This window comes from Arachis hypogaea, chromosome 19, assembly GCF_003086295.3.
Source record: "Arachis hypogaea cultivar Tifrunner chromosome 19, arahy.Tifrunner.gnm2.J5K5, whole genome shotgun sequence".
NCBI classification, from domain to species: domain Eukaryota; kingdom Viridiplantae; phylum Streptophyta; class Magnoliopsida; order Fabales; family Fabaceae; genus Arachis; species Arachis hypogaea.
This window is the reverse complement of record NC_092054.1, coordinates 122877797-122902744: the sequence shown is the minus strand read 5'-3', so window position 1 is coordinate 122902744 and position 24948 is coordinate 122877797. Positions and strand designations below refer to the sequence as shown.

At 34.2% G+C, this 24948-nt stretch overlaps 2 protein-coding genes across 3 annotated transcripts; both read right to left on the bottom strand.

The window, feature by feature from the left end:
* Window positions 1-11135: 11135 nt before the first annotated feature.
* Window positions 11136-18955, bottom strand: LOC112775434 (serine/threonine protein phosphatase 2A regulatory subunit B''beta). 2 transcript variants are annotated; one of them, XM_025819039.3, is made up of 13 exons: window positions 18096-18955; window positions 16037-16279; window positions 15815-15920; window positions 15581-15680; window positions 15203-15308; window positions 15001-15091; window positions 14766-14907; window positions 13721-13868; window positions 13328-13437; window positions 12542-12698; window positions 12337-12465; window positions 12093-12243; window positions 11136-11486 (listed from the first exon to the last, which is right to left on the bottom strand). In XM_025819039.3, exons 1-12 carry the CDS (start codon window positions 18243-18245, stop codon window positions 12103-12105), a joined length of 1623 nt encoding a protein of 540 aa, XP_025674824.1. In that variant the 5' UTR covers window positions 18246-18955; the 3' UTR covers window positions 11136-11486; window positions 12093-12102. The 2 variants fall into 2 exon arrangements, with proteins under 2 accessions (XP_025674824.1, XP_025674825.1); XM_025819040.3 differs by having other exon boundaries at window positions 12337-12462.
* A 648-nt stretch (window positions 18956-19603) lies between these two features.
* LOC112775044 (casein kinase 1-like protein 10) lies at window positions 19604-24673 on the bottom strand. Its single transcript, XM_025818517.2, has 14 exons — window positions 23746-24673; window positions 23555-23595; window positions 22739-22808; window positions 22466-22614; window positions 22282-22377; window positions 21719-21789; window positions 21560-21621; window positions 21383-21446; window positions 21219-21303; window positions 20890-21016; window positions 20727-20800; window positions 20539-20599; window positions 20288-20403; window positions 19604-20170 (listed from the first exon to the last, which is right to left on the bottom strand). Exons 1-14 carry the CDS (start codon window positions 23819-23821, stop codon window positions 19892-19894), a joined length of 1371 nt encoding a protein of 456 aa, XP_025674302.1. The 5' UTR covers window positions 23822-24673; the 3' UTR covers window positions 19604-19891.
* Window positions 24674-24948: the final 275 nt, after the last annotated feature.

Genomic DNA, 24948 nt, shown 5'->3' with positions numbered 1-24948 from the left:
AGGAGCGGCGGCAGCGGCGAGGAGCAGGAGCGGCGGCAGCGGCGACAGCGAGGAACAGCAGCGGTGGCCCTTAGTTTTCTCCCTTCCGATCTCTCTCTTCTCCCTTAGCTTTCTACCAAGTCATGGAATTATATACTGAGGTCATTGATATTGATAGCAGTTGTCCGTGAAGCTGGCCCGTCTAGATCCACATCCATGGGGGCCACTTATTGCTGCATCTCCATTGCATTACGCTACACCGGTTCAGGAGTAAAAAAGTTATCCATATATGGTTGAAGAATTATAGTGGTCAACAAATTATAGAATACATAGTGGTAGAGTCTGATTATCTAAAGTATACCACTTTGATACAAGCAAAGTTGAGCTGAGTGTCTCTAAAACATACTACGTTGTATTAAGATATTTTTTAAACAATTTACTTCGAGTTTGGTTTATCAAATTCAACAACACACACAAAATATAAACAAAATCTCAAACTATACATTAATGATCAAGTTCAGATACATATAACCATAATAAGCAAAGCAACTTTTATTTTTGAAAATAAATAAAATAAATATGAAATAAAATGTTATAAAAATATCTTAACTAACGATTTCGATTTCTTTAAAAAAAATAAAAATATATAAAAATATATTAAAAAATTCTAACTTACAATTTCGATTTTTCCAAAATAAATTAACTAAACTTTTTCTAATGATATTTTCTCATGGCACAAAAAGTCTAACTAATTCAAACCAATTAGAATAAAATTACTAAGTAAGATAGAACTAACTACCTAACAAATAATCCAAACAAACTACTTCTAACAGTCATATTTTGTAATATCATTCTTATCTAACCTAAACTAACAAAATCACTCTAATAACAATAATATAAATATCTAACCTAAACTACAATCATTGTTATCTAACTTAAACTAACAAAACCAATCTAATAACAATAATATTGAAGTAATCAACTATTTTAGTTACCAACTTCACAGTCGAGCGCTCCAGCAATATGTCTAGTCATATTCAACCAGTTGATGTCGACGGCACATGCTTGCGTCATCGTCAATGGTTTGAAGTCGGTCAAGAAGAGCAGAGAAAATGGAATTTCTCCAGAGAAAAAGTTGAGAGAATTTGGAAAAGTAAACAAATCATGAATAAATATAGACTGGTTTTTGTATGTATCTAATCTTCGGACGGGCTGGTTATATACGTATCTTGTCCTCACCATGGACGAGATACATTCAAAATAACCTATGTGTCTTATCTTGTCTGCAGATTAGATACGCTATTATTATTTTTTACTTATCTCGTCTTCTCCTAGGATGAGATATATGTATAACGTATTTGTCTTATTTGAGGATAGAATAAATAATAAAGTATAAAAAAATAAATATCATAGTGCGTGTCTATATCTATAATTTTTATATATTTTTATTTATTTAAAAAATCCAATAAAAAAGACACAAAAGTAAAATGCATTCATATGTGAAAAATATATTATATTTCATTACACTATTTAATTAATTAACACATAACACATAAGCTTGTAAACAACCACATCTATAGAATAATAACTCAAAACAAAAATCCTTGTTCGAATAAATCTGAAGCAAGGCAAATTAATAAACTAAGAGACACTACAAAATATTTTAATCATAGCCTTGGAAAACCACTATTTATTCGTAACAATATTAAAACCACTATTTGTATGTAACAATATTATTATTGAACAAGAAACAATCATGCTACGTTACCAACACTATATCTGCTAACTTTTGCCAATTTTCGATGGGCTGGACTAAAAAACCTAATAACCTCAAAAAGCCACATCCCCATTTACCCAAGGTAAATCCTAATTGATCCAATTTAGCTAATTTACACAGGATTATCGTGCAACCTCTTTGCCCCAACCTCTTCCCCTTCGGCACCGTTCATTCCCTCCTGCACATGGTCAGCGCCGCCGTCAACCAAGGTCAACGCCATTGGAACGCCGGTTGTCAACCCAAACAGGGAGCTTCAAGGTCACAACTGCGCCACGAAGACCCACGAAGACGCATTGACTCAGCAAGCCATGCCACTATTGGAGACCCACCCCTGCGCCGCCGGTTGTGCTGCATGTCACCGTCAGTCTTGCATCCACACCTCATCTTTCTCCGCCACAGTGCACGGAAGAGTTGAAGACCCATCCCAGCGCAGAGAAATAAGTAGCAAGCGCGCCCCAGTTCTGCTCGTGGAGCCCAAGCCATCGTCACTTACAACCTCGCCACCTAGTCGCCATGCCATACAGGGTTAGTGGTTATAAACATTTCCTATGAATATGGATTCTTACTAGTATGAGATAGATAAATACACGATGATTCTTCTATTTGTGTTTTTTTAGGAAAAGAAATTGAGTATATCCTTTGTGTCTTTTTATTATTAGTCAACGTATAATTTGTCCTGTTGTAAATGGTTTCCAAATGAGTCAACGTATAATTTATTCGGATATGTCCGGTGCTGATTCCTGTAGAGTAGGAGCCATATCTTGTGATGATGGGTAAAAAATTAAAAGTACTCACAGTAACTAAATGTTACCTTGGATATGTCTTAAAAAAATTTTGGTTTGTTTCTTGATCTTTAAATTGAATATGCATAGTTGATTGTTGTTGAGTAGACAAAAAATAATTAGTTGGATTGTTTTAATTTGTTTGTAATGGGTTGTGTTTTGGTTTATGAAAAGTATAGGTTTAAGACAAGTACATTCAGTTACTACTTAGAGTACTTGCTAACAAAGCCTAATGAAAAAAATGAATGGTTACAACATGGATAATTGAATCATGTGAAGTAATTTATGTGCTTAATTCTTTTTTTTTAATTTACACTTAGGTTTATATCGAATTGTAGAAAGTTTCAAAATGAGTCAATGTATTATTTGTTTTTGGATATGTCAGGTGCTAATTCCTGTAGAGTAGGAGCCATGTCTTGTGATGATGAGTAAAAAATTAGAAGTACTCACAGTAACTGAATGTTACCTTAGATGTGTCTTTAAAAAATTTGGTTTGTTGCTTGATCTTTAAATTGAATATGCATAGTTGATTGTTGTTGAGTAAACAAAAAATAATTAGTTGGATTGTTTTAATTTGTTTGTAATGAGTTGTGTTTTGGTTTATGAAAAGTATAGGTTTAAGACAAGTATATTCAGTTACTACTCAGAGTACTTGCTAATGAAGCTTAATTGAAAAAATAAATTGTTACAACATGGATGATTGAATCCTGTGAAGTAATTTTTGTGCTTAATTTTTTTTTAAATTTACACTTATGTTTATATCGAGATTTTTAAATAATTGATTACTTTACGGGCCAATGAGCGACCATTGTGAAGGAGTAAAATCAATTTAGAATTGTTGTGTCTTGTGATCAAATTTAGTTTATATGGAATGTTTCGAAAAAGTTTTTCCGTACTCAGATTGATTATATTACTATAGATATAGGTTAATTAAGTGGCTTAGGAAAAAAATTGGTTTATGACCTATGTGTTCGATTACTGCTTAGAGTACCGTTTTAGGAAACCTAAAAAATAAATATTAACAACATGGATCGTAAATCTTGTTAATCAATTGATGCGGTCAAAATCGGAGTCATAAATACATTGAGTTTTATAATGAGTTTTTTATATAATTGTTTGGTTTATGATCCAAGGAGCGACAAGTGCAACGGTGCATTTTCAATTTTAAATTGGTGTGTCTTGTGATCAAATTTAGCTTTTAAGGAATGTTCCTAAAGGGTTTTACCTACTCAGAATTGATTATATATATATAGAGAGAGAGAGCTGGTTTCTAGTTGTCCTCATTTAGCTGGTTTTGAATAATTTGATTGTCATGGAAGTAAACTTTCATATAATTAGAAAAGTGTGCACGCATATATGATAGTTGTGTCTTCAATATTTTTTTATTTTTGATTAACAGAATTTGATAGTTAAATTATTCCTTTGCTTGTTATGGTTGAATGTGTGTCTATGTAGGTATAGAAAATATAAAACATGAAGCTTGGTCCTTGTTCTAATTGTTTGAACGTGTGTCTATTTGAATTCACCTACAAAATTTCAAGGTTGTAACAGATGTGACACCCTCACGTGGTGTTTTGTGATTAATCTATTTACTGGTGTTCCTTTATATAATATACAAATGAATTGGCATTCTTTGTAGCACATTAATCCATTTACCAGTGACTTTCACATGCAAGATACCATCAAGTTAAATAGGTTGGAAATAACGCTTGACATCATCCTATGTCACAAAAATTCAGCCATTGGAGATGCTTTGAATGCCCTTGACAGCCGTGCTCGACCTCCTGTGCGCCGTAACTAACCCAGGAAAAAACGTAAGGAGGTTAATACACCATTCACAGCACCTGACACCAAGAGCATGCTTCGGCGAGCTGCAGGAAAGCCGAAGAAAAAGACCATCAAAAGGAGCTAAACATGGGAAGATAAGTCTAAAGGCTTCATGTTACTTCCTTGTTTACCTAGGGTGGGGATATCCACACATTATGTGTTATATACTATTGAGACTTTATTTTCCTTGTTGTACACAAAGTGATTGTGTCTTTTGATGAACTTTATTGGTTAATTCAACGATAATGCATGTAATGTGGATGTAAATCTTGTCTTTTGCACCTTCATTTGTGGTAATTTTGTGCACAGGCCCAACACCTTATGCATTTTGAAGTATTTTTATTGCTAGTGACTAATCTTGTTGAGGTTCCAATATGTTGACCCTGGATGTCTTTACATATGTTATTCATGTATTGTTAGTCTTGTATTGTTCGAAGGTGACTGAAAACGGAACTATTTTCTTATTGAAATGTCTTCATATGGATGTGTCTTCTGCATTATGTGTATATGTTAGTCGTGTAATGTTGGCAGGTGTATCTTCTCACGGATGTGTCTTCCTCCCGTGACTTCTTTGGAGGCATCCTCATATGGATGTGTCTTCTGCATTATGTGTCTATGTTAGTCGTGTAATGTTGGCAGGTATGTCTTTTCACATATGTGTCTTATGATGGAAGTGACTTTTGCCAATGTTTCTTCTGGATTTTGTTAACCTAAGGATGTGTCTTCCGAGGAAAGTGTCTTCTTCTAGTGACTTCTTTGGAGGCATCCTATGTTGGATGCGTCTTTAACTGAAGGTGTCTTATGCGAATGTGTCTTTCGTGTTTTCATGTAATCGCAGATGTATCTTCCGAAGGTTGTGTCTAATTTCATGAAATCGCTAACCGAGGACATATCACCAACAAAGATAACCATCAATCCTTCGACACTCATAAAAACTCTTCCAACAACCACTTATCCATTGATAACACCAAGTAATAAACAACTAAAACTAAACTCATAATACAACACTATCCATTTTCATATCTATGAAACAAAATTCATCAAATTTGCTAACATCAATTCAAACTGGTGAACAAAAAGAAAAATAAACCACATCAAATGTAGAAAAAAAATCATTCTAGCATAATTGAAAGAAAAAATATCCACCAATTGTAATTAAACAAATGAAATCACAATCCTTCCAATAAAGCCTATCACTGTTAATAACTCAAAGATTAAAAAAAATTGCAAATAGACATAATCAAATGTACTACTATCACACAAATTATCGTGTCCACACGTTGTGTGTCATCTTCACTCAGGGATGGGACATTAACGTCGGTGGAATTAGGATGATCACTCACATCATATGCAGTGTCGTACGATGCTTCTTCACAAATTAATTGATCCATCGATGTAATGTGGTCGACTAGCCTCCAACAGAGACACGTACACCTTACTCCGACGAATTTTAGAAACTATTTGTCAATGAGAGTGGTTGTTCACATTACCGGTGACCTTTGAGAGCTGTTCACCTTGATCCTATGGTGTTGGAAGGCTATGGCTATGGCTATGGCTCAATGTGCATCCACGACAACGGCAACACCTATGGTGGGGTGCAATATGGTTGCGTATGATGGCTTTATCTCTCACGGGAAACGTGAGGTCAAAAAATCGGTTCGCGTGGAAGAGGAAATGTCACAAATCGAGCAGTGATTACAGATTCCTGGAGAAGTGAACAACTTCAGGACGGAGAGATTACCGGAGATGGTTGAGGAGAAGAGGGTTGCATGACTCCTTCATACAGTCACGTCGCAGTTCTCTTCCACAGGACTGGTGGTGCTACAAAGTAGGATCCGGGGGAAGGCGCAGTCACCGTCGGTTGGTAATGGCGGTGTCTCGGTGACTAGAAAATTTGCACGAATGAGTCACGGTCGGCGTTTGTGAAAGAGGAATAGGGTTGAGTGATGGGTTGCACCGCAATGACGTGAAACCTCATGTTACGTTATCAATCCTTATTCTTTGAAAATGCAATAATAATGGACCCCACTAAATTCCTAATTAATATAATAAATTATATTTAATTAATTTTAAAAATTGTTGGTAATAGTTGGCAGATACAACTCCCGGCACCCTATACTTTTTCAACAAGAAAATGCAAAGTAAGTTCTAATAATTACTCGAGATTTGGAATATTCACTTTGGTCCAAACTGAAAACATAAGATAACAAATCGCAGTATAAGGAGTAACCCCGTAGTGCCAACAAAGTAAGACCAAAATTTGAATGTCTTATTGGCAAAAAGTTTAGATCTGAAGCCATCGGGAGTAATCATGTATGCACCAAAGCAGTAAGTAAGTGCAAGAGTAGTAAGAAAAATGCACATTCCTATCGCTAAGAGACACGTAGGGACACGATGATTGAGAGGGAGTCCACTTATGAGGGATAGGAACATAATCAATGAAGCAAAGGAAGAGATGTTGTTGAACACCATGAACAACAAATACTCCTCTTTCCATACAATGCAACTGCATATACTGATTCTCCGTTTTGTGGACACAGGACGTATCAATTGGCCAGAACTGGGGTAATGTCGCCAGGTGGGTTGAGACCGACAAGAAAGGTGACGGTTGTGATGAAAGTGGCAACCATTGGGAGGTTGCCCCTCATGTTCTTCAACCATTCGCCTTTCTCCTGGGTATCCACCCATGTCAAAGCACTGATTATAACATCTTTAAATCTCTTGGTTTTGGGAGTTTGAATGGTTGTGGATGATGGTGATGATAGATGCTCCATTTCAAATGTTGAGTTTGGTTCATTGTACTCTCTACCTTCTGAGAGACGATATTTAAAGCCACCGCTGCTGGTTAAAAAAAGAAAAAGAATGTAGCTCGAAAGAAAAAGGAAGAGCAACGAATTAATTTATCAACAGAAAATAATTACAAAAAGCTTTTAAGTATACCGGTATAATAGTATTTCAGTAAATTTTAATTATTAAATCGTTGGTCTTAAATTTTAATTATATATATTATATATATTTTTATAATTAAAATCAACGATTAAAAATCACTGAAATATCAGTATACTAATATACTTAAAAAATTTTCCCTATCATATACTTCGTTTATCTTCTAGTAGTGTTATTTCCGCTTAAATACAAGGTTAATAGGTTCCTATATTGCAAGGTAGGAGGTAATAAAAATAGAATTTTTACACAACTTTTCAGCTTACAGTTCGAAGCACTCGATGGTGGAATTTTTTGTGCCTATATTTTTTTTTGGGCAATTTCTATTAAGTCTTACATTATCTAAAATTAAAAATCGGATAGTCTTTATAAGTGTGAGAAAACTTTTATTTCTCGAACTGGATTTGGGATAAGTTAGATCTACTTAATTTCATATATAGTATCAGAACAAAAATAAAAATTAAGAATTGTTATTGAACTACTCTCACACCACAACAAATTTAAGCTAATTTTTAAGATAAGTTAAACTGACTTAATTTTTTACGATTTCTTTGTCTTCTCCATTGAATTGATGAGTCTTGGGCTTCTCATTTTTTACAGAGGTCAATTAGGTCTGGTGTTCCAGTCTTTTTAGAATCACTTATGTCCTTCAGTAATTATTGAAAAATTTTTACATATATCATTGTACTTTAGGCTTTGTTTGGTTATTGTCTTCAGAACATATGGACACAAACACAACTATACCAAAAGACATAGACACAGATAGACATAAATTTTTTAACGTGTTTGGCAACAGTATACAAGACATAACAATTTAATTCAAATGTCCATTTTATCTTTATTAGTTCTCTACCATCATCTACCATCAACACTGCCGCCACCATAGCTTTCTACCACGCCACCGTCACCTGCAATTTTTTAACTTTATTGCAAAATACTATCTTCAGCTTTCATTTATTCATCAGCTCAACAATTCAATTTTTTCATTACAAAAATCTGAAACAGGTTTAAATAAATAAAAAGAGAACGAAGGTGAGTCAGACAAATCTCAAAAATGGTCGACCACTATCTTGTTGATTTTTTTCGCCTTTCTTAATGAAATTAATTTAAGTAAAAGTGGAGATGAACAGATCTGAGCAACATCTAATGAGTGTAGACGAATAAATTTGACCGAAGATGATGACCAATGGTGGTGATGGGCGCGACTATGTGAAGAGAGAAAGAGAGAAGAGGAGGAAGAAGAAGAAGAAGAAGAAGGGGCGTCAGTGGTGGCGGCCCATGGCAGTGATGTGGAGGGACACAACAATGGAGGGAGAAGCAGAGTGATAGGTGTGGCGATACGATAAGAGAAAGAGAGAAGGAGATGAGAAAGAGAGGAGAAGCAATGGCTATGGCGGTGGTGTGGAGGAGGGACATGGCCATAGAAGAAGGAGGATGGAGGAAGGAACGTGAAGGTTAGAAGGATTTTAGAATTAGAAACACAGAATAGAAAAGATAATAAGAGAGAAAAAGGGGGATTAGGGTTAGATTAATTAGGGACATAGTTAGAATTTTAAAAAATAAAAGGGATAAAAATGTAAAATTTTGTGTTTTATAAGTTGTGTCTCAATGTCTTAACTCAAAGGAGAGACACTAAAAATATGTATTTTGTATATATTTGTGTACCATCATATTCACAAAAAATTTATATCTCAACAAACAAAAAGTGAATATGTGCTACCGTGTCCATGTCTTTAGTATTTAGAGACACCAACCAAAAGTACGTTTATTGCCTTATTGCTATGTGAGTGTGCAGAGTCGTTGAGATTTATAATATAATATTCAAATGGTGCATATGTGTGATTAAGTAATGTTGTAGACTATTGAGAGAGAGTGCAGACAGATCCTAGCACGGGTTATTTTCTTAACCCGTTTTATGCTTACAAAAATGATGTTATGGACAATTGCATTGGTTTTTGTCCTTTTCCTTAGCCAAGCTTGAGAGGAAATTTAGCGACTGCGACATGCAGCCGATGGAAATAGTGGGCCCATATTTTTGTTGGGTTGTGTGGGCTAAAGCTAATGTAAAGGTAAAAAATGTGGACCAAGAAAAAATAGAGTAATATACGATGACAAAATAAAAGGCTAACACAATGGTTGTAGGTTATGATTAAAAAGTAATTTTTTTAAGTTATTGTTAAGCCCTTTTATTAATGATGGCTAAACACGAATGGTTTGCGTAGTGGTAATTGTAGTGGCATGCATAATAATTAAGCTTTATTGGAATTGCTATGTTATTGTATGTTGAATGTTGAAGAAAACTGAATGTTAGCTCCAATGAGAATGAAAGCAAAAATGGCAGTGAACTTAAAAAAATTAATGTGAGTTTAAAAAATTAATGATCTTGGTAGTAATAGTTTTGTTGCATATGAAAATACAAGTGAAATATTTAATTAGCATCATATTAAATGAGACTAAATTTGAGTGTTGAATGGTAAATGTTTTCATAACCAAATTGAAAATTTTTTTTCTTTAAAAGCATTTTAATTCAAAAGCAACAAATTATAATTTTTGCGTTTCCGTTTAATTGTTAGATTGGAAACTAATTGAAGAAATTTATTTTATTCTGCTAATTTATCATTCAATTTTATTTATAATAAAAGATGCCAGAAACAATAATCATAATTCTTGTATTTTTTCTATGGCTGTGCTTTACAAAGAAAATATTTTTTTACTATCATTTTTAGTATTATTTTGAGTTTTGATTTTTTTTTATCAATTTTTTATTTATTTTTCTTGTTTACACTATAGATGTTTTTGCTTAGAGTTCTTTAATGCATATTATTGTATTTTTGTAATGAAATTTTAAGTACTCATTGCTCAAATAATTTTTTTAATCATTTTATTAATACATATTTTTTATGAAACTTTATTATTTTTGTTTGGCTTTATATAATTTTCACTATTATTTTTGAATTAATATCTACTTTATTTACTATTGTTATTTGTTTATAATATAAATTATTAATTCCATTAGAAATGCCAAATTCAATACATAAAGTGACTAAGTGAGGATTCATTCATTGTGACCAAAATAAATTCAGCCACACCCAATGGAACTTTATTATTTTGCAAGGCCGATTTATGATTAGTATTTAGTCCAACTGTTTTAAGCCGTATGTGGCCTACTTTGCGAAACTCAGCCTACTTTGCGAAACTCGACTTTAGTGACTTCTCCATGCATTCATGCAAGCTCAACGTGGCTGTCTTGGCAACTGCCCTTTCTATCTTTTTGGACAAATTCCAAGGATGTATCTGGTATTTCATTTCAGACCACACGACAAACCTGTTACATCCAACCAAACCATACTTGCTATACCAGTACTGTTTCATTAAAGCAAATGGAACATGTGAATTTTTCTATACCACATCCACATGCTCTTATAGGCACTAGGCAGTAATCATTTTTATCATTGCTGTTAAAACTTAAACAAATGACTTGGCATAATTTACACTGTTAAAGACAGCAAGCGTTTGCAGTGCATCTACAGTTTGGAAGCTATAGGCAGAAGCAATTTAACCTTTTGTGTTAAAATTTGAGTATACTTTTGGTGTTCTACTGTTCTATGTTACTATTATTAATTGCAGTGATAGATTCTCACCAGAGAATATTATATTGTAATTAATAATCCTTAAAATAGAGTGGCTATTTTTGAATAGATATATTTAAAATAATAAAAAAAAAGAGGGAAAATGAGAAACATAAGTCTTTAAGTAACGGACGCTATGACATTTTTCTCCTCACTATGTAAATCAGAAAAAAGAAGACAAAATAAGAGAGTCGTAAGTTTGAAGCAATGTAAGTAACAAAATTGAAGAACAAAATAGACATTAAAACAATGAAAAATCCTAAGACGAAGGGATTTAAAAAAAATAGAGACCGAGGGACTCCATATTTTTGTTTCTTTACAGAAATTTAATGATACGGATAATTCTAAGAAATATGTATATGAACAAGAATAAATGTGCACATGCTACTCTAAGTTTCTTACAAAACAGACTTGAGGTAACCTCTAATTGAGGGACATGTACCACTAATAAGGCCTCTTCAAATCTTTGTTGCTTGCATACTGTGAGGGTGTTAAGAGTTACCAAATACTTAGAAGTACAACAATCCATATACCTTGCCCTTGATTCACCTGTAAGTCAAGCTATCCCAATTAGTTCTAAAACCAATTGCAAAAGATTGTCAAGTATATTCCTAATTTCCAACACCCTAAAATATAGCCTCGTAAACTCCACTAATTCTCCAGTAGTAGTAAATAAGATTTATGATATGTTTCATAAACTCGTCATATGAAAATTTTCATCTCATTTTTACCCCCTAACTGTGATTGGAGGATAAAAATTTATAAGGATAAATTTCATGTGCAAAAATATACATACAACTCAACCACGAAAATTTATACCCCAGGTTTACCCTAACCATATCCTTAAACTGCCTGGGAAGTTTTTAAAAAGTAGCGTGAAAATTATCATTGATAAACTCAATCAAAATTTACACCCAATTTTTATGCTCCCAAGCCATGAATACCAGAGTATAAAAGATTCAAGTTACTAAAATGTAAGCAGAAATTTTGTATAACAAAACATAGAACAAGACATGGAGAAATGAGGAAAAATCAAGTGTATCTAAGCAATCCAAAAATCTTGTGTTCATTATTGTCCAAATCACATAACAAATCTACCTAAGACAATATCATCGCTAAGTTAACTGAATTAATGCATAGCAATATTCAACATACCTAATTAATCTCAGAATGGAGCCTCTAGAGATTCTTCCCACACATCTCCACTGGCATTCGACATATCTTCGCCATCTTCTTCCATAGAAAGCCTAATATATTCTCTATGCGCAAAACGATCCCACTCTGTCATACTTGGATCCTCACGCTCCTGAAGTTAGAACATACTTGGAATTATAATATTCCTAAAACTTTACGGAAACTGTTCATTGAGAGCAAAATAGGATCTAAAACTTGTGTCTACCTGACGTATAAGAAACGGATCACGGGTCTCAAAAGCAATGAATTTGTTCAGATTGAAAAGAATATTGAAAACGTTGCCAGAAAGTTTGCTGCCTTTAACATCTCGCAATGTAATAAATCCCTCGTTCTGCTAAAAACATAGGAAGATTACCACTTGCCCTTAGAAACAGAAACAACTATAATTTAAGAGAGAGAAAAGGACAGACCTCTGGTCCAATCATATCAACAATCTGACATAATATATCTTCAAAAAGCACTGGCTCTTGGGCCATGCACTCCATCCGATGCAACTGCTCCTCATAAAAGAACAGCATTTCATTTGGTGTCAGCACTCCATTCCCATCCAAATCAATGCATCTGAACCTACAAGGATAAAAAGATAAAACAAGCATAAACACATTAAAATTTTTTATTTAATGGTGAGGAGGAAAGAAAAATAAAACAATCCCACCAAGTGAAATTTTGATAATGAGATTATCATAATGCAACTAAGCCAGTCAATATTCAAGTTCAATTTTGAGTGGTAAACAATGCTACAAAATTGCACATGTCGGTACATTTCAAGAACTGTAAGTTAGTAACATTGACATTGAACAACTGCAATTAGAAAGAGCATTCTCAGTCGTGATGCAATTTAACAAAGAACCAATAGTACCTATATTTTGGAAAAACAGTATGTTGAGCTTATGACTCTACCAAAAATGTTCACACACAACAGCAAATGGGTATCTATAGAACGTTGAGCTTATGACAGTATCAAAAATGTTCACACGCAACAGCAAATGGGCAACTTCAGACCCAAGGAGACCAGCATCAAGTTCTTCCATAAATTACCCTTAGATAACTTTAAAGACAAACTAAATGGTAAAAGAAAATAAATTGCTTTCATTAATCATCCAAGACTACTAGTTATCATATATAAAATACAAGAAAGAATATGTTTTACTATGACCAAAAAGATACCGAGAATTTGATAAGGATAAGAATTATACCAGTATTCTAGACTAGGTTCAGACGACTTATCTTCCTCTGCAAGTATGAAATAGACAAAGTCTTCATAGTTCATCTTCCCTTCAACTTTGCTGGTAAATTTCCGTGGAACCTGTTTAAGTGCGAGAAAAGAAAAAGTTAAGATGCATTTTCATGTTTGGACCCATAAAAGAAAAAGGATTACGATTCAATCATTGAGCAAATAAAACATGCATGTTTATAATACCTTTAAATTGAGAATAATATCAAACCAACCCATCCAAAATAAACATTGAACTTCTAACTTCACACGACTTAAAAGAATTTCAAAAGAAAACAAATTTCTTGTTCTAAAGTACTGTAAACAGTAAAACTGAACTTGGCACCTTGACACTAATGTAAAATACCAAACAAACCTGAGAAAATATTCTATCAACAATCCGATATGTAAGAGAATGGTTCCCATATTTAATAAGGTTCTCTCTATCAATGAAAAAGTCATGATCTGTGTCGAGCTCCCAAAATTTGCAGTAAATGACATAAAAATGCTCATATGAGAAGTACCTGAAATTTCATACAGAATGAAGCATATAAATAAACAACGTAACATTTAATTCCATGACAGAGCAAAACAACATTGTTTGATCCATATAGCCGATCTCATCTAGTGGGATATGGCTCTGTTGGTGTTGTATTTAACTCCACATAAAAATAACTAAAATCAAATGAAATTAATTCACACTGTAATTCAGGTTCAAATGCCTCAAAGTTACATATACCAGCACAACAGCTATGGATCAAAAGTAAGTTATTTGGATTTTTAAGGGTGTTTCTTAGCACCCAGAATTGGTATGGTCTATGGGATAGAGCTGTTTTCTCAGTCACTTGGCTGCTTTGCTTGTTAATGAGTTTGCAAATAAATGTTGAAACCCAAAGTTAATGGCCACAACTTAGGCAGTACATTCTGGAAGATTAAAAGCTAAATTGGGATGATGATGACTTCTTGTATTATTTGTTCAACCTGTAGCCTCAGTTCCAAACTTCGGTCATTTAATTTTTGAGAAGACTCAGAGCTGCTTCCAGGAAGTTGCTCTATTGGATATGCAGAAATCAGGCAGCTAGACTACACTTATAGTTATATCAATTCGCTTGACTTTATCTTTTTCTGTTTTAGAGGAATTATCATTTTAGAGGAATTATCATACTCCACGTTTTAATTGATACTTTCTCTCGAACAAAATATCGTTCAAAAATGAAATGGAGATTTTCTTTTATTTCCACAGTACAAGGGCATATAAAAACAATACAAGAATGGCAGAGTTACATCACCACCGCTTGGAAAGGGAACATTAAATAGGAATCAATGCTACCAAACAATAGACAGAATTTTCAAGGAATACAAGGATATAATTCTAAATGAAAAATTTCAGATATTATCATTTCAGCTATAATGGCTTTTACCTCAGAACTTTGTTTATATCCTCTTCCTCATCAACATGCAGCATGGCATCAATGAGGTTCCCACGTTTCAACTCCCTTAGTGTAAGTCGGCCATTGCCCGATCTATTCATGTAGTAAAATATTCTATGTATCACAGTCTCAGCTGTTTAAGCACAACACATGTCGTAGTGAGAAACAGCCCGAGAACTATTTAGGTAATATAAAATAAGAAATATCTAAAATAACATTATTGTACCATATCTTTCCTGAAATTCGGGTGTGCTTTGCAAAAACTCCAACCCAGGATGAGTGGACAATAACTCCCTCAAGACAGGTTTGAAATCATCCTACAAAAAAGTAAATATCAAGACTACGCTAATGCATAACATTTAACTCGTGTCAACAATAACAAGCAACCAAAAAACATAGGAGCAAGGGTATGATAAAAGCAAGAAAACCTGCACTAGGTATGTCCGGTAAGGTTGCTTCAGTATGGTATATATTTGTGTAGCTAAATCCATAGCCAACATATTGCCTCGAACCCAATAGTCAATAAATTGTTCTCTTGAATACATGTTAAAAAAGCAGTACAAATTCATCAGGCAAGAACACCAAAGGATAGCAAAAATGGGCTATTGCTATAGAATGTAAACTTTCATCAACAGCTAAAACTGTCTGCGAATGAGTAATAGCTCTATTTTTCTTGTCATCCATTAAGAAATAAATGTATAAATGTGTACACATTTCAGGGGAAAAATTCAGAATGCTTCATCTGATAGCGTAATCCCATAGATCATAAATGGAATGATCCAAGTATCCAACAAGAAATTTGGTACCTTGTTACTGCTCCAGCATAATTGACATCAATCTTTCTGAAGAGAGCAGCAGAGAAGAATGACGGAAGTTTGCAAATCTCTTTCGTAATAGACTTAAATTCTGCAAATTGAAGACAGATTAATAACAAAGGTTGAAGACCTATTTTTTTCATGTCCTTTTTATTTTCCACGTAAATAGAAGAATCTCTCAATTCAGCATAAAGAACTAATTTGTGCACAAATAGCATATCTTACCATGTAACTGCAGACCATCCACATGACCAACAAATCGATTGTCAATTTGAAATAGGAAATGCTCTTTCATGTCATCCGGAGGAGGACGACCATTTTTGAAGTAGAACTGCAAGCACAATCAAAACAATGTTAATAATTGTATAATAAGGGATATACATAACTCCAAAGATGGAAAGTTTAGAGAAAAAGAAATAAAGAATTAGTTTAGATAATAAGAAATACCTGCGGAATGATCTCCCGTACTGGCTCGCTGACTACTTTGAGTGGAGAACTTAATGAAGAAGGACTATTTCTCTGTTTCATAGTACGTGGGGAACCAGCTGAACTTCGTGGTGAAAGCGGCGGTGTTGTACCAGCTGGAAACAACGAAGGTACTGAATTGCCTGCCAGAGCATTTGTGGTTGGTGAGCTCTCAAGTGCACATGACAAAGCTCCTGCCTTTGCATCATCTATCAATGACTTGACCTGTGTTCACAATTCATTGATTAAAAAGGAATAGAATAAAATAAACATGACTATCTTACAAAAGTTAACATGGCACAGAAAAAAGCTAAACTAAAGCAAAAAGAAGTAATCCTCTATAGTCCTAGTACAGAAGTACTCCATACATTAGGAACTCCACAACCTAGCTTAAATTTATACAATTCAACAGAGAGCTTGTTCTGTTATGAAGAATAAGGTCGAAGACAACTATTATGCATCTAGATTTTTTAACTAAAGAAAAGATATTTTTAACAAGAGAAGAAATAGTACAGAGAAACTACATGTTTGAAAATCCACAGCCTTGCTTCAAAATTTATAAAATTCAAGAGACAGCTTGTTCCATTTAAAACATAACAAAAGAATAAATTTTATTAACAAGAAAAGAAAACAAAAAGCATGGAGGCCAACAGAAACTCATAGCAAAAAGGTAATTAATGCATCTAGAATAGAATGCCCATTTTTTTCTACCAAGTGGTTCAACTTCTCATATAGCCTTCATTATATAAAATCACAGCTCAAAATTCAGCCACGGAAGTATCAAACCATGTCCACCACATGCATATTGCATAAGAAACTGAAAGTATAATATCTGACTAAGGAAGCAGGGTAAACATAACGAAAACGCAGCCAAGCCATAAGAGAGACAAGATAAGAGTCAATTTGAAATTACTTGTATCAACTATCAACAACTAAACTTTGTCCCACTATGTCGGGTCGTTTATATGGACTAAATAACACCTTAGTGTTTTTAACCTAAGCCGAGTTTACATATATACTATTAAATCCTAACTCTCTTTTTGATAGTTTAATCTCTGTTTGTTTTCTAGGTCGCCCTTAACCCCGACCTACTTGACTCTATTTGTTTTCTAGGTCGCCCTTTACCCTGACATATTTGACTATCATCCATCCAATCCACTTTCCTTATAAGGGCTCCTATAAGTGCTCTTCATGGATGTTTAAGTAGTTTCTATTTGAGATACTCTAATATTATATTATTAAATATTCATAAAGGACACCACCTCAATTATTACATAACATCCAGGCATGGAGCTTTAGAGAAGTTCATCACTTTCAACCCCTCTAGCTCAGAACAATAGCCAGAGCTCTATTTTTCAAAACAGTGAAATGGAGACCAGTTTCTCTATTGTTGGATCAGACAGCATAAACCGCGGATATGTACAATATCATTTATTATGAAACTACGACAAATAGAACAGTGGAACTAGGCAGTACAAGTGAACAACTCAATTTCAACAGAACAACTGATATCAGGCAACTGTGGTAAGTGCCCATAAACTGAGAGTTTCACATGAAAGCTCAAATGAAGAGTAGCAAGTTATTCACAAAGAGAACATACAGAACGATAGATGAATATGAATGGTGTTAGAATCACATAGCCGGACTCAAATGATCAGGTAGAATTGATGAAAATCTTGTACAGATTGAGGTTCAAATGTAACTATCACATAAAGGAATTTTCTTTCTCTTTCATCTTCAGATTTTTCTTACTTATTATAGGATAGAATGCTTTTGTAGAAGTTTTATTTCTTACTTCATAATTCTCTGTTTCTTCCCCTTCCAAAACTAAAGATTTCAGGCCACATTAAGCTCAACTTTTGCTACCTAAAACCCTCATGAAGCAATATAAAAACAATTTTAACTTGTCAAAGTATGAAATTTTACTTAGCTCTCTTTGCTCCACTTCCATTATCATCAGTCAAGTGAATTTCCAAAATCATTCATTCATTCATAGAAAAATCATTTGTTCAATATTTGAAATCAACTATGTAGCATGTACCAGGCGGCAAGTATCAGGAAGCGAAAGCCACTGTGAGAATAGCTCCTCAGCAACACCAGGATTCGATTTCAGTGCAAAAGAAGAAACCTCCTGAAGCTGCAACATCTCTGGGTCCAAAGACACCAACTCCCCAGTTTCCTTCACATCCATATCATAAACCCGAACCCAATTCCACTTCTCATGCACACCACAACAACCCTAATTTCAATCACACACCTAAAAACCCTAAACCCCACTTTCTTCAGCAATCACTCTAATTCCTCCCCCGAGCTCTTGTTCTAACAGCAGGGTTAGCAAAACCAAGTTGCTAAGTTTGCAACTTCCCATCGAAAACAACCATGGCTAGCAGCCATGAGCTACGAGATTAGAGGAACACCGAAAAGGAAACTTTATTCAGCGTCGCTTGGTCTGAACACTCGAAGAAACCAATAACAGCACAAAATAGGAAATTCAGAAAGGGAAAGAGAGAAAGGAGGGTTGCTGAGAATCAGAGAGGAAAATTTTTCGGAAGGGGCGAGAAAATTCGAGCGTGAAGATGAGGACAACGAAATAGAGGAAAGAGGAAATTGTGAAAAAGGAATAGCCTATCTGTTTCTTTTTCTTTTTTTTTTTTTTAAGTTTGGGGGGTTTGGGTTTGAGGTTTGAGAAAAGAAATAGAGAGATTAATGGTGGTGGTGGAAATCGCAGTGATTGAATCGAAGAGTTTTTTGAGTTTTGTATTTAAGAGTGTGCTTTACTGTGTGCCGTAGACGCACTGTTACCAACTGAAACTGCGAGTGTTAGAAAAAGTGTGTTTCGATTGCGAAGACTGAGAAATTGATAATTGAATATTGAATTGGATTTTTCAAGGGAATCGTTTTGAATTTTTTTTAAGGGGGAAAAAGATGTAAAACAGCGGCAATTATAGGACGTAAAAGGAATTTGTTTTCATATATTGGGTTTAAATATAAACCAATACTGTTTAAATTTAATTGGATAAGTTTATTTTGGTTTTCAGTATTTTTGTCTTGCTTCTGCAAATCCAAAACCAATATAATTAATATTCGTTTAATTTGATTAGGAGGTTAGAAAATAAGCAATTATTTTTTAAAAAAATTAACCATAATTTACTTAATACTAGTATAAATAGAAAATTTTTATAAATAAATATTATCAAAGTTTATCAATCAACCAAATTTATTTGTCAATTTATCAACGTGACGTGTATATATTCCATTTTTCTTACAACATTAACCAAATTAAACTTTAAAAAATTTCAAACAAATCTACAACATAAAAAAAAACTCAAGTCATAAAGTGCCACAGGGATACCATGTGTAACAACTAAACCTAAATGCCAACATTTATAGTATTAATTCAAAGATTGATTTCAATGATGTCATGCTTCAAGAACATTTCGAAACATAATCATTCGGCTTCCAACCACAGGCATGGAATTATGCAAAATTTGCATAGCATTTTTTGCATGTCGTTTTTCTTTTTTCCTCAACACAAATATAGAGAATGTATTTATCAAGTAGCCATATAGTTCTTGCATATAAACAAATTCCTAGAGTAACATAGTATCTCTTCTTATGGGTCCATGTGGAAATAAATCATGGAAGAACATTTGAAGAGGTATAGAAGAAGTCTGCCAAAGCTTCATGAGGTAATTTCAATTAGCTCTATAGCCTTTGAATGGACCCAATATAAAGATGGAAATATACATAGTAATCAACAATTGTGCGATATCTCAGAAGTTTCATGAATGGAACTGATGCCCTTTGGCGCAAGTAGTCTTCTGACCACACAGTTCTTCATTTCCTTTTTCCCGTACCAATTGACAGGAGTTCAAAGCTCCTGAGTGTGTCATCACGGCCTCCCCTTGTCCCGGATGCACGGGTGAATGATGTTTTGGACTCCAGACCTGGTTGAATCCTGTGAGTTGTAGATAGACGGCTGCTGCTTGCAAGCAGCCTACTTGAACGGTTCTCGCTAGGCTCACCAGAAGAACTCGGCCGACTGCTCAAAACAACAGGCCTTTTTGAGGCACTGCCATTGCGAGAAGAGCTACGAGTTCTCTCCGAATCAGCTTGCTGCAAAGAAAGAACAAAAGATAAATACAAGTTTGAGTAGTTGACTCATGATTCATAAGTACCAAATTTGATTATAGCAACAAATCCAAAAGAAAAGATACTGAAACAAGTACTAACCACATCTTTGGAAGATGGCACATCATCTGAAGACCTATGCAGATTTAGTCCAGAGCCATTCCTTCTTGCAAATGCCTCAACAGCACCTGATAATCTTTCCCGAATCTCTGGCCCACCTAAGTTATAAATACAATAATCACTATCCAATGAAAGATTTTCCATCTACATATAGTATAATTAAACTGTAAACATATAACAATTTGAACACATTTATTCATGGTAACAATAATCTTGCTGTAAAAGAAGGATACCTGAAGGTCGAACTAACCTATCTCCTGATAGTCCTGGGTTTCCGACTGGCTTCCCGGTTAGCTGTAGAAAATTTCAGCTAATATAATTAATGGTAATTAAGAGGATTCTTAACTTCAACTGAAAATGCAATGGAACATTTCTTGTTACATCATAGACGAAAATCATAACTACCGAAAGAAGTACTCACTCGAGCTCTAGAACTGGATCCAATTTGTGGATACTTCAATATAGTCCAGTCAAATACATAGTCAAATTGATAACCTGTAAAAAAGCAACATTTCAAATTTACTTTCAAAGACTCAAAGGAATTTTTCACTGAGAAGCAGTGAAACTCATGTATACTAGCCAACCTTCTCGTATGAATAGGTCACGGAAGAGTCTCTTGAGATATGAATAATCAGGCTTATCTTCAAAACGCAATGACCGGCAGTAGTGAAAGTAGGATGTGAATTCCAGTGGGTGTGATTTGCACAAGACCTGTCTCATAAACCCATAAAATAAGTTATTTGCAACAGCTAAAATTGAAAGAATAATTAACTTATTACTCGATTGTTGAACTTATTGAAGAAAAGAAAATATGATATGACACACCATTGTTGGGTGAACAAATAAAATTAACAGAAAACAAGTAATCATAATATTCAGAGGTTTTCAGAAAAGTCGCTTGCAATAATAGTACCTCTATTGGAGTAAGCATCTTCTTTTCACTTATCTTGTCATACTTCTGCTTTTTAGTCCCAGCTTTCAAGCCTTGCCAAGGGAGACTGGAAAATAATTGCTAAACTAATTAGATACAATGAGAAAGTCAGTAATGGAAGTAAGAATCCCAGGGTTGCTATCAACCTTCCTCTCAAGAAGTACATGAGCACATAACCAAGAGATTCTAGATCATCTCTTCTGCTTTGTTCTGCACGAATTATCAGAGAAATATACGTTTAAAATTAATTACTTAACATACATTTTGAATCATACAATTCGTAGAAACCTTACTAATTAATAGCCAAACATAATTTCACTCACCAACTCCAAGATGAGTATTAACACTTGCATAGCGTGCAGTTCCAGTAAGGTTTTTGTTTTCCCTGGAAAAGAAAAGGTGGTATGGGCGATATACTCAAGCACAAGAAACGAAGTTAACATACTGCAGCATGTGGCAAAACAAAATCTCAATTTCAGTACCTGTATGGTATATGCTTATGGGTTTGAAGATCACGATACTTTTTTGCAAGACCATAATCAATTATGTAAACCTGTATTGCATTAAAGAAAAAAATTCAGAAATGCCTTTGTATCAGTTATTGACATTAAACATCAGTGTCTGACTAAGTGCAACATAAAGTAAAACCAGCTTAGCATGCATATCTTCTACATCTGACAATGACATTTAAGAAACAATCCGTACAAAAGATGGACTCATGCAGTATTCAATACTTCAGATGCCAAATAGGTGACCAGTGTTGCATGTGCAAAGAGAAGTGACGGTTTTTGGCTTCTCTTGCGAGCATACTTTTTTTCCATTAAGTGTCTCACAGGGGACCTGATTGGGGTGAGAATTGACAGATTATTTCAAGGATTATTCGTGCATTGGCAATGTCTTCAGAAATGTTGTGAGATAAAGCAAGATTCTGGTAGTCTTTGTAAATTATTAATGATAATAGTTCAAACTACAAGTGAGATGTACAGCATGCATAAACACTCAACCAGGTAAGGTTAAAGTTCAAATAGCAGGATAACCCAGTTACCTGATTTGCCTTGCGGCCCAAACCCATTAAAAAGTTGTCGGGTTTTATATCACGGTGCAGAAAACCCCGGGAGTGCATGTACTCAACTCTGTTTAGCTAGTAAACCAAATTGAAGGGGAAAGTGTTAAAATATAGTAGCTATCCATTAAAAGTCTAATTCCCTTCAAATTATGGTCATACTTACGAGTTGATCTGCAAGCATCAGAACTGTTTTCAGCGAAAATTTCCTGTTGCAATAGTTAAATAAGTCTTCCAGACTTGGTCCAAGAAGGTCAATCACCATGACATTGTAGTCACCCTCAACTCCAAACCATTTTAAATGGGGTATACCAGCTACAGAATAGAATGAACACACTAATCAGACAGGCTCATAGACTATCAACTTACTTCATGCCTTGCCTACAGCAAATCAAAATTGAAAAAGTAAAAATTAGGAAAAGAAAAATTGAAAACTTACTTCCGCCTTGAAGAAGCATATATAATTTTGACTCATAATGAAGTTGTGGATGTTTGGTCTTCACAGATTCCTGACAAACCAATGAAGATAGAAGAAAAATTAGTGACACTACCAGAACTTTGAAACAGCTCAGCAACAAATTTCCTAATAAATAAATAACTGAGGCTGATTGAATACAGAACCAAATATCTTTCTTATGTAAAAGAAAATAATCAACTAGCAAAGATAAAAGTTAAAAAAGAAATACAAAGCCAAAACATGCATAATGTATTTAGAGCAACCCAATATGTTTACAAGGTTAACCTAAAATTGAGGGAAGAGGGGAGAATGGAAAAAATGTACATTAATATTAAAGTCTGAAACAGATATTTCAAATAATGACACATGCAATCAAACCTAAGACTATACAAGGGAAAAGGCTACCTTATACTCCGGTGAGAAGCTATACACATGCAGTCTATGATCACATAAAAATACACATTTGGATTGGAATCCACCGATATCATTCAATTTTTCATCACCAAAATTTTCAACTCCACAGTTATCCTAAATATCCTTACTTCTAAAGGGTAACTTCTCCCTAATATAAGAGTACTAGAAGCATGTCCAAGTTTAAGCAGATATCCTACCAGCCCAACCAGTATATAAAATCATAGCTATAAACCTATAAACATGCGGAATGAGTCTAAACTAACAATATACCAATCACAACAACAAAATCAACCGATGTAATATGACAGAAAAACATAAATACATAATAGGATACCAAACATTTAACATAAAAAAGATCCAATAGAAGCTAATAATTGCACCCACCAGCTTGACAGCAACTTCCTCTCCACTTTGCACATTAACACCTGGAAGTAAACAAAAGAAGAGCACCAGGAAACCAAAAGCAGTGTCAAGTCCAAATCATCTGAAGCAAACATTGTAACTAATTCTATTAGGGTAAAAGAAAAAAAAAGGACTTTATAAATGATAAAAAAAAATAAAATAAAAAAGCATACCCAAGTAGAGCTCTCCAAATGACCCACTTCCAATCTTTCTCCCAAGCTTGAATTTTCCACCGATAACGTGATCCATGATCACAAAGATCACAAACTCAATATGTTCAACCTTCCTTAATTACAAAACTACTTGACCACACACATTAACCGATTTAAAAAAAATAAAAAATTTTGCCCTACTCCGAGAGTCTCATCAACGATCCACCTTTATTTCCCGAAAACCCTCAGATCCAAAGAGATTCTATTAAGATTAACACAGCGATCCAAAAACTGTATCGAACAACTCAAAAATTCAGGCCTTGTTAATCCTCAATACCTCAAAAATCATCATCAACAACAAAGAGACGGAAAAAATAAACAAATTAAGAAAAAATTGATCAATTAAAAATAAGATCAAGAACTAGAAATCTCAAGGCAGCTTAGTAGAATCGAAAGCTACTATTGCGATTATGGGCTCACTCAAAGAAAAACCCCTTTTTTATTTCTTATTCAGATAAAGTAGCTAGAAATCGAAAAGGATGTGAGGAAAATCGGAGTATCCTTTAGCGGATTAACTAATTTTTTTTTTGCTGAACAAGAGTGAAGTACTGTGCAAAAATGGGGAAACTGTATAGGAAGAAGAAGAAGGAGGAAAAGAAATCTAATGACTACGATGATCTCGGCGAGAGATGAGTTATTGTTGGATTATGCATCCGGTTTTGGGATCTATCCCACCTGATGAGGCGGAGGTGAATTTTCTCGGGAAATTTTTCGAGATTCCGGGAAAGAAAGGAAAGGAAAAGAAAAAGAAGAGAAAAAAGAGCGTGGGTTGGAGGAGAGAGAGGAAATGGTGTGGTCTGTCTGTGGTGTGAATGTGAGAGGTGCAAAAGAGGAAGAAATTTGGATGACTGTCCAAAACCTGTGTCCTGAAGTGATATGATATGCTCTCGTTTCTCATTTTTTTCCTTTTTCTTTTTTCTTTTTTCTTTTTTATGTAAATATTTTTTTTTTTCAAAATAGGATAATGCTATTTACGTCTAATTCTTTATGTTATTACTTATTCGATGCTTCAATTAAAGAAAACTTTATTCGTAATCCTTTTTGGTGCTTTAGAATGTGTAATTTAGGATTTAACTCACCAGAAGAATATGTAATTATAATTTATGTCATTCATCCTACTAAAATATAAAACATATCTATGTTAGCCTATAAATATTTGATTTA

What these genes read in the sequence shown, in the direction of transcription:
- LOC112775434 (XM_025819039.3), bottom strand. Translation starts at nt 18,245, where the DNA reads ATGGATGTGAAGGAAACTGGGGAGTTGGTGTCTTTGGACCCAGAGATG. An exon ending in CGAATTTCAGGAAAGATATG is followed by an intron (nt 14,908 to 15,000) that starts GTACAATAATGT and finishes GTGCTTAAACAG; the next exon opens with CTGAGACTGTGATACATAGA. An exon ending in GATATAAACAAAGTTCTGAG is followed by an intron (nt 13,869 to 14,765) that starts GTAAAAGCCATT and finishes ATGAAATTTCAG; the next exon opens with GTACTTCTCATATGAGCATT.
- LOC112775044 (XM_025818517.2), bottom strand. Translation starts at nt 23,821, where the DNA reads ATGGATCACGTTATCGGTGGAAAATTCAAGCTTGGGAGAAAGATTGGA. An exon ending in AGATGCTTACTCCAATAGAG is followed by an intron (nt 21,017 to 21,218) that starts GTACTATTATTG and finishes TTTATGAGACAG; the next exon opens with GTCTTGTGCAAATCACACCC. An exon ending in TAGGTTAGTTCGACCTTCAG is followed by an intron (nt 20,404 to 20,538) that starts GTATCCTTCTTT and finishes TTTATAACTTAG; the next exon opens with GTGGGCCAGAGATTCGGGAA.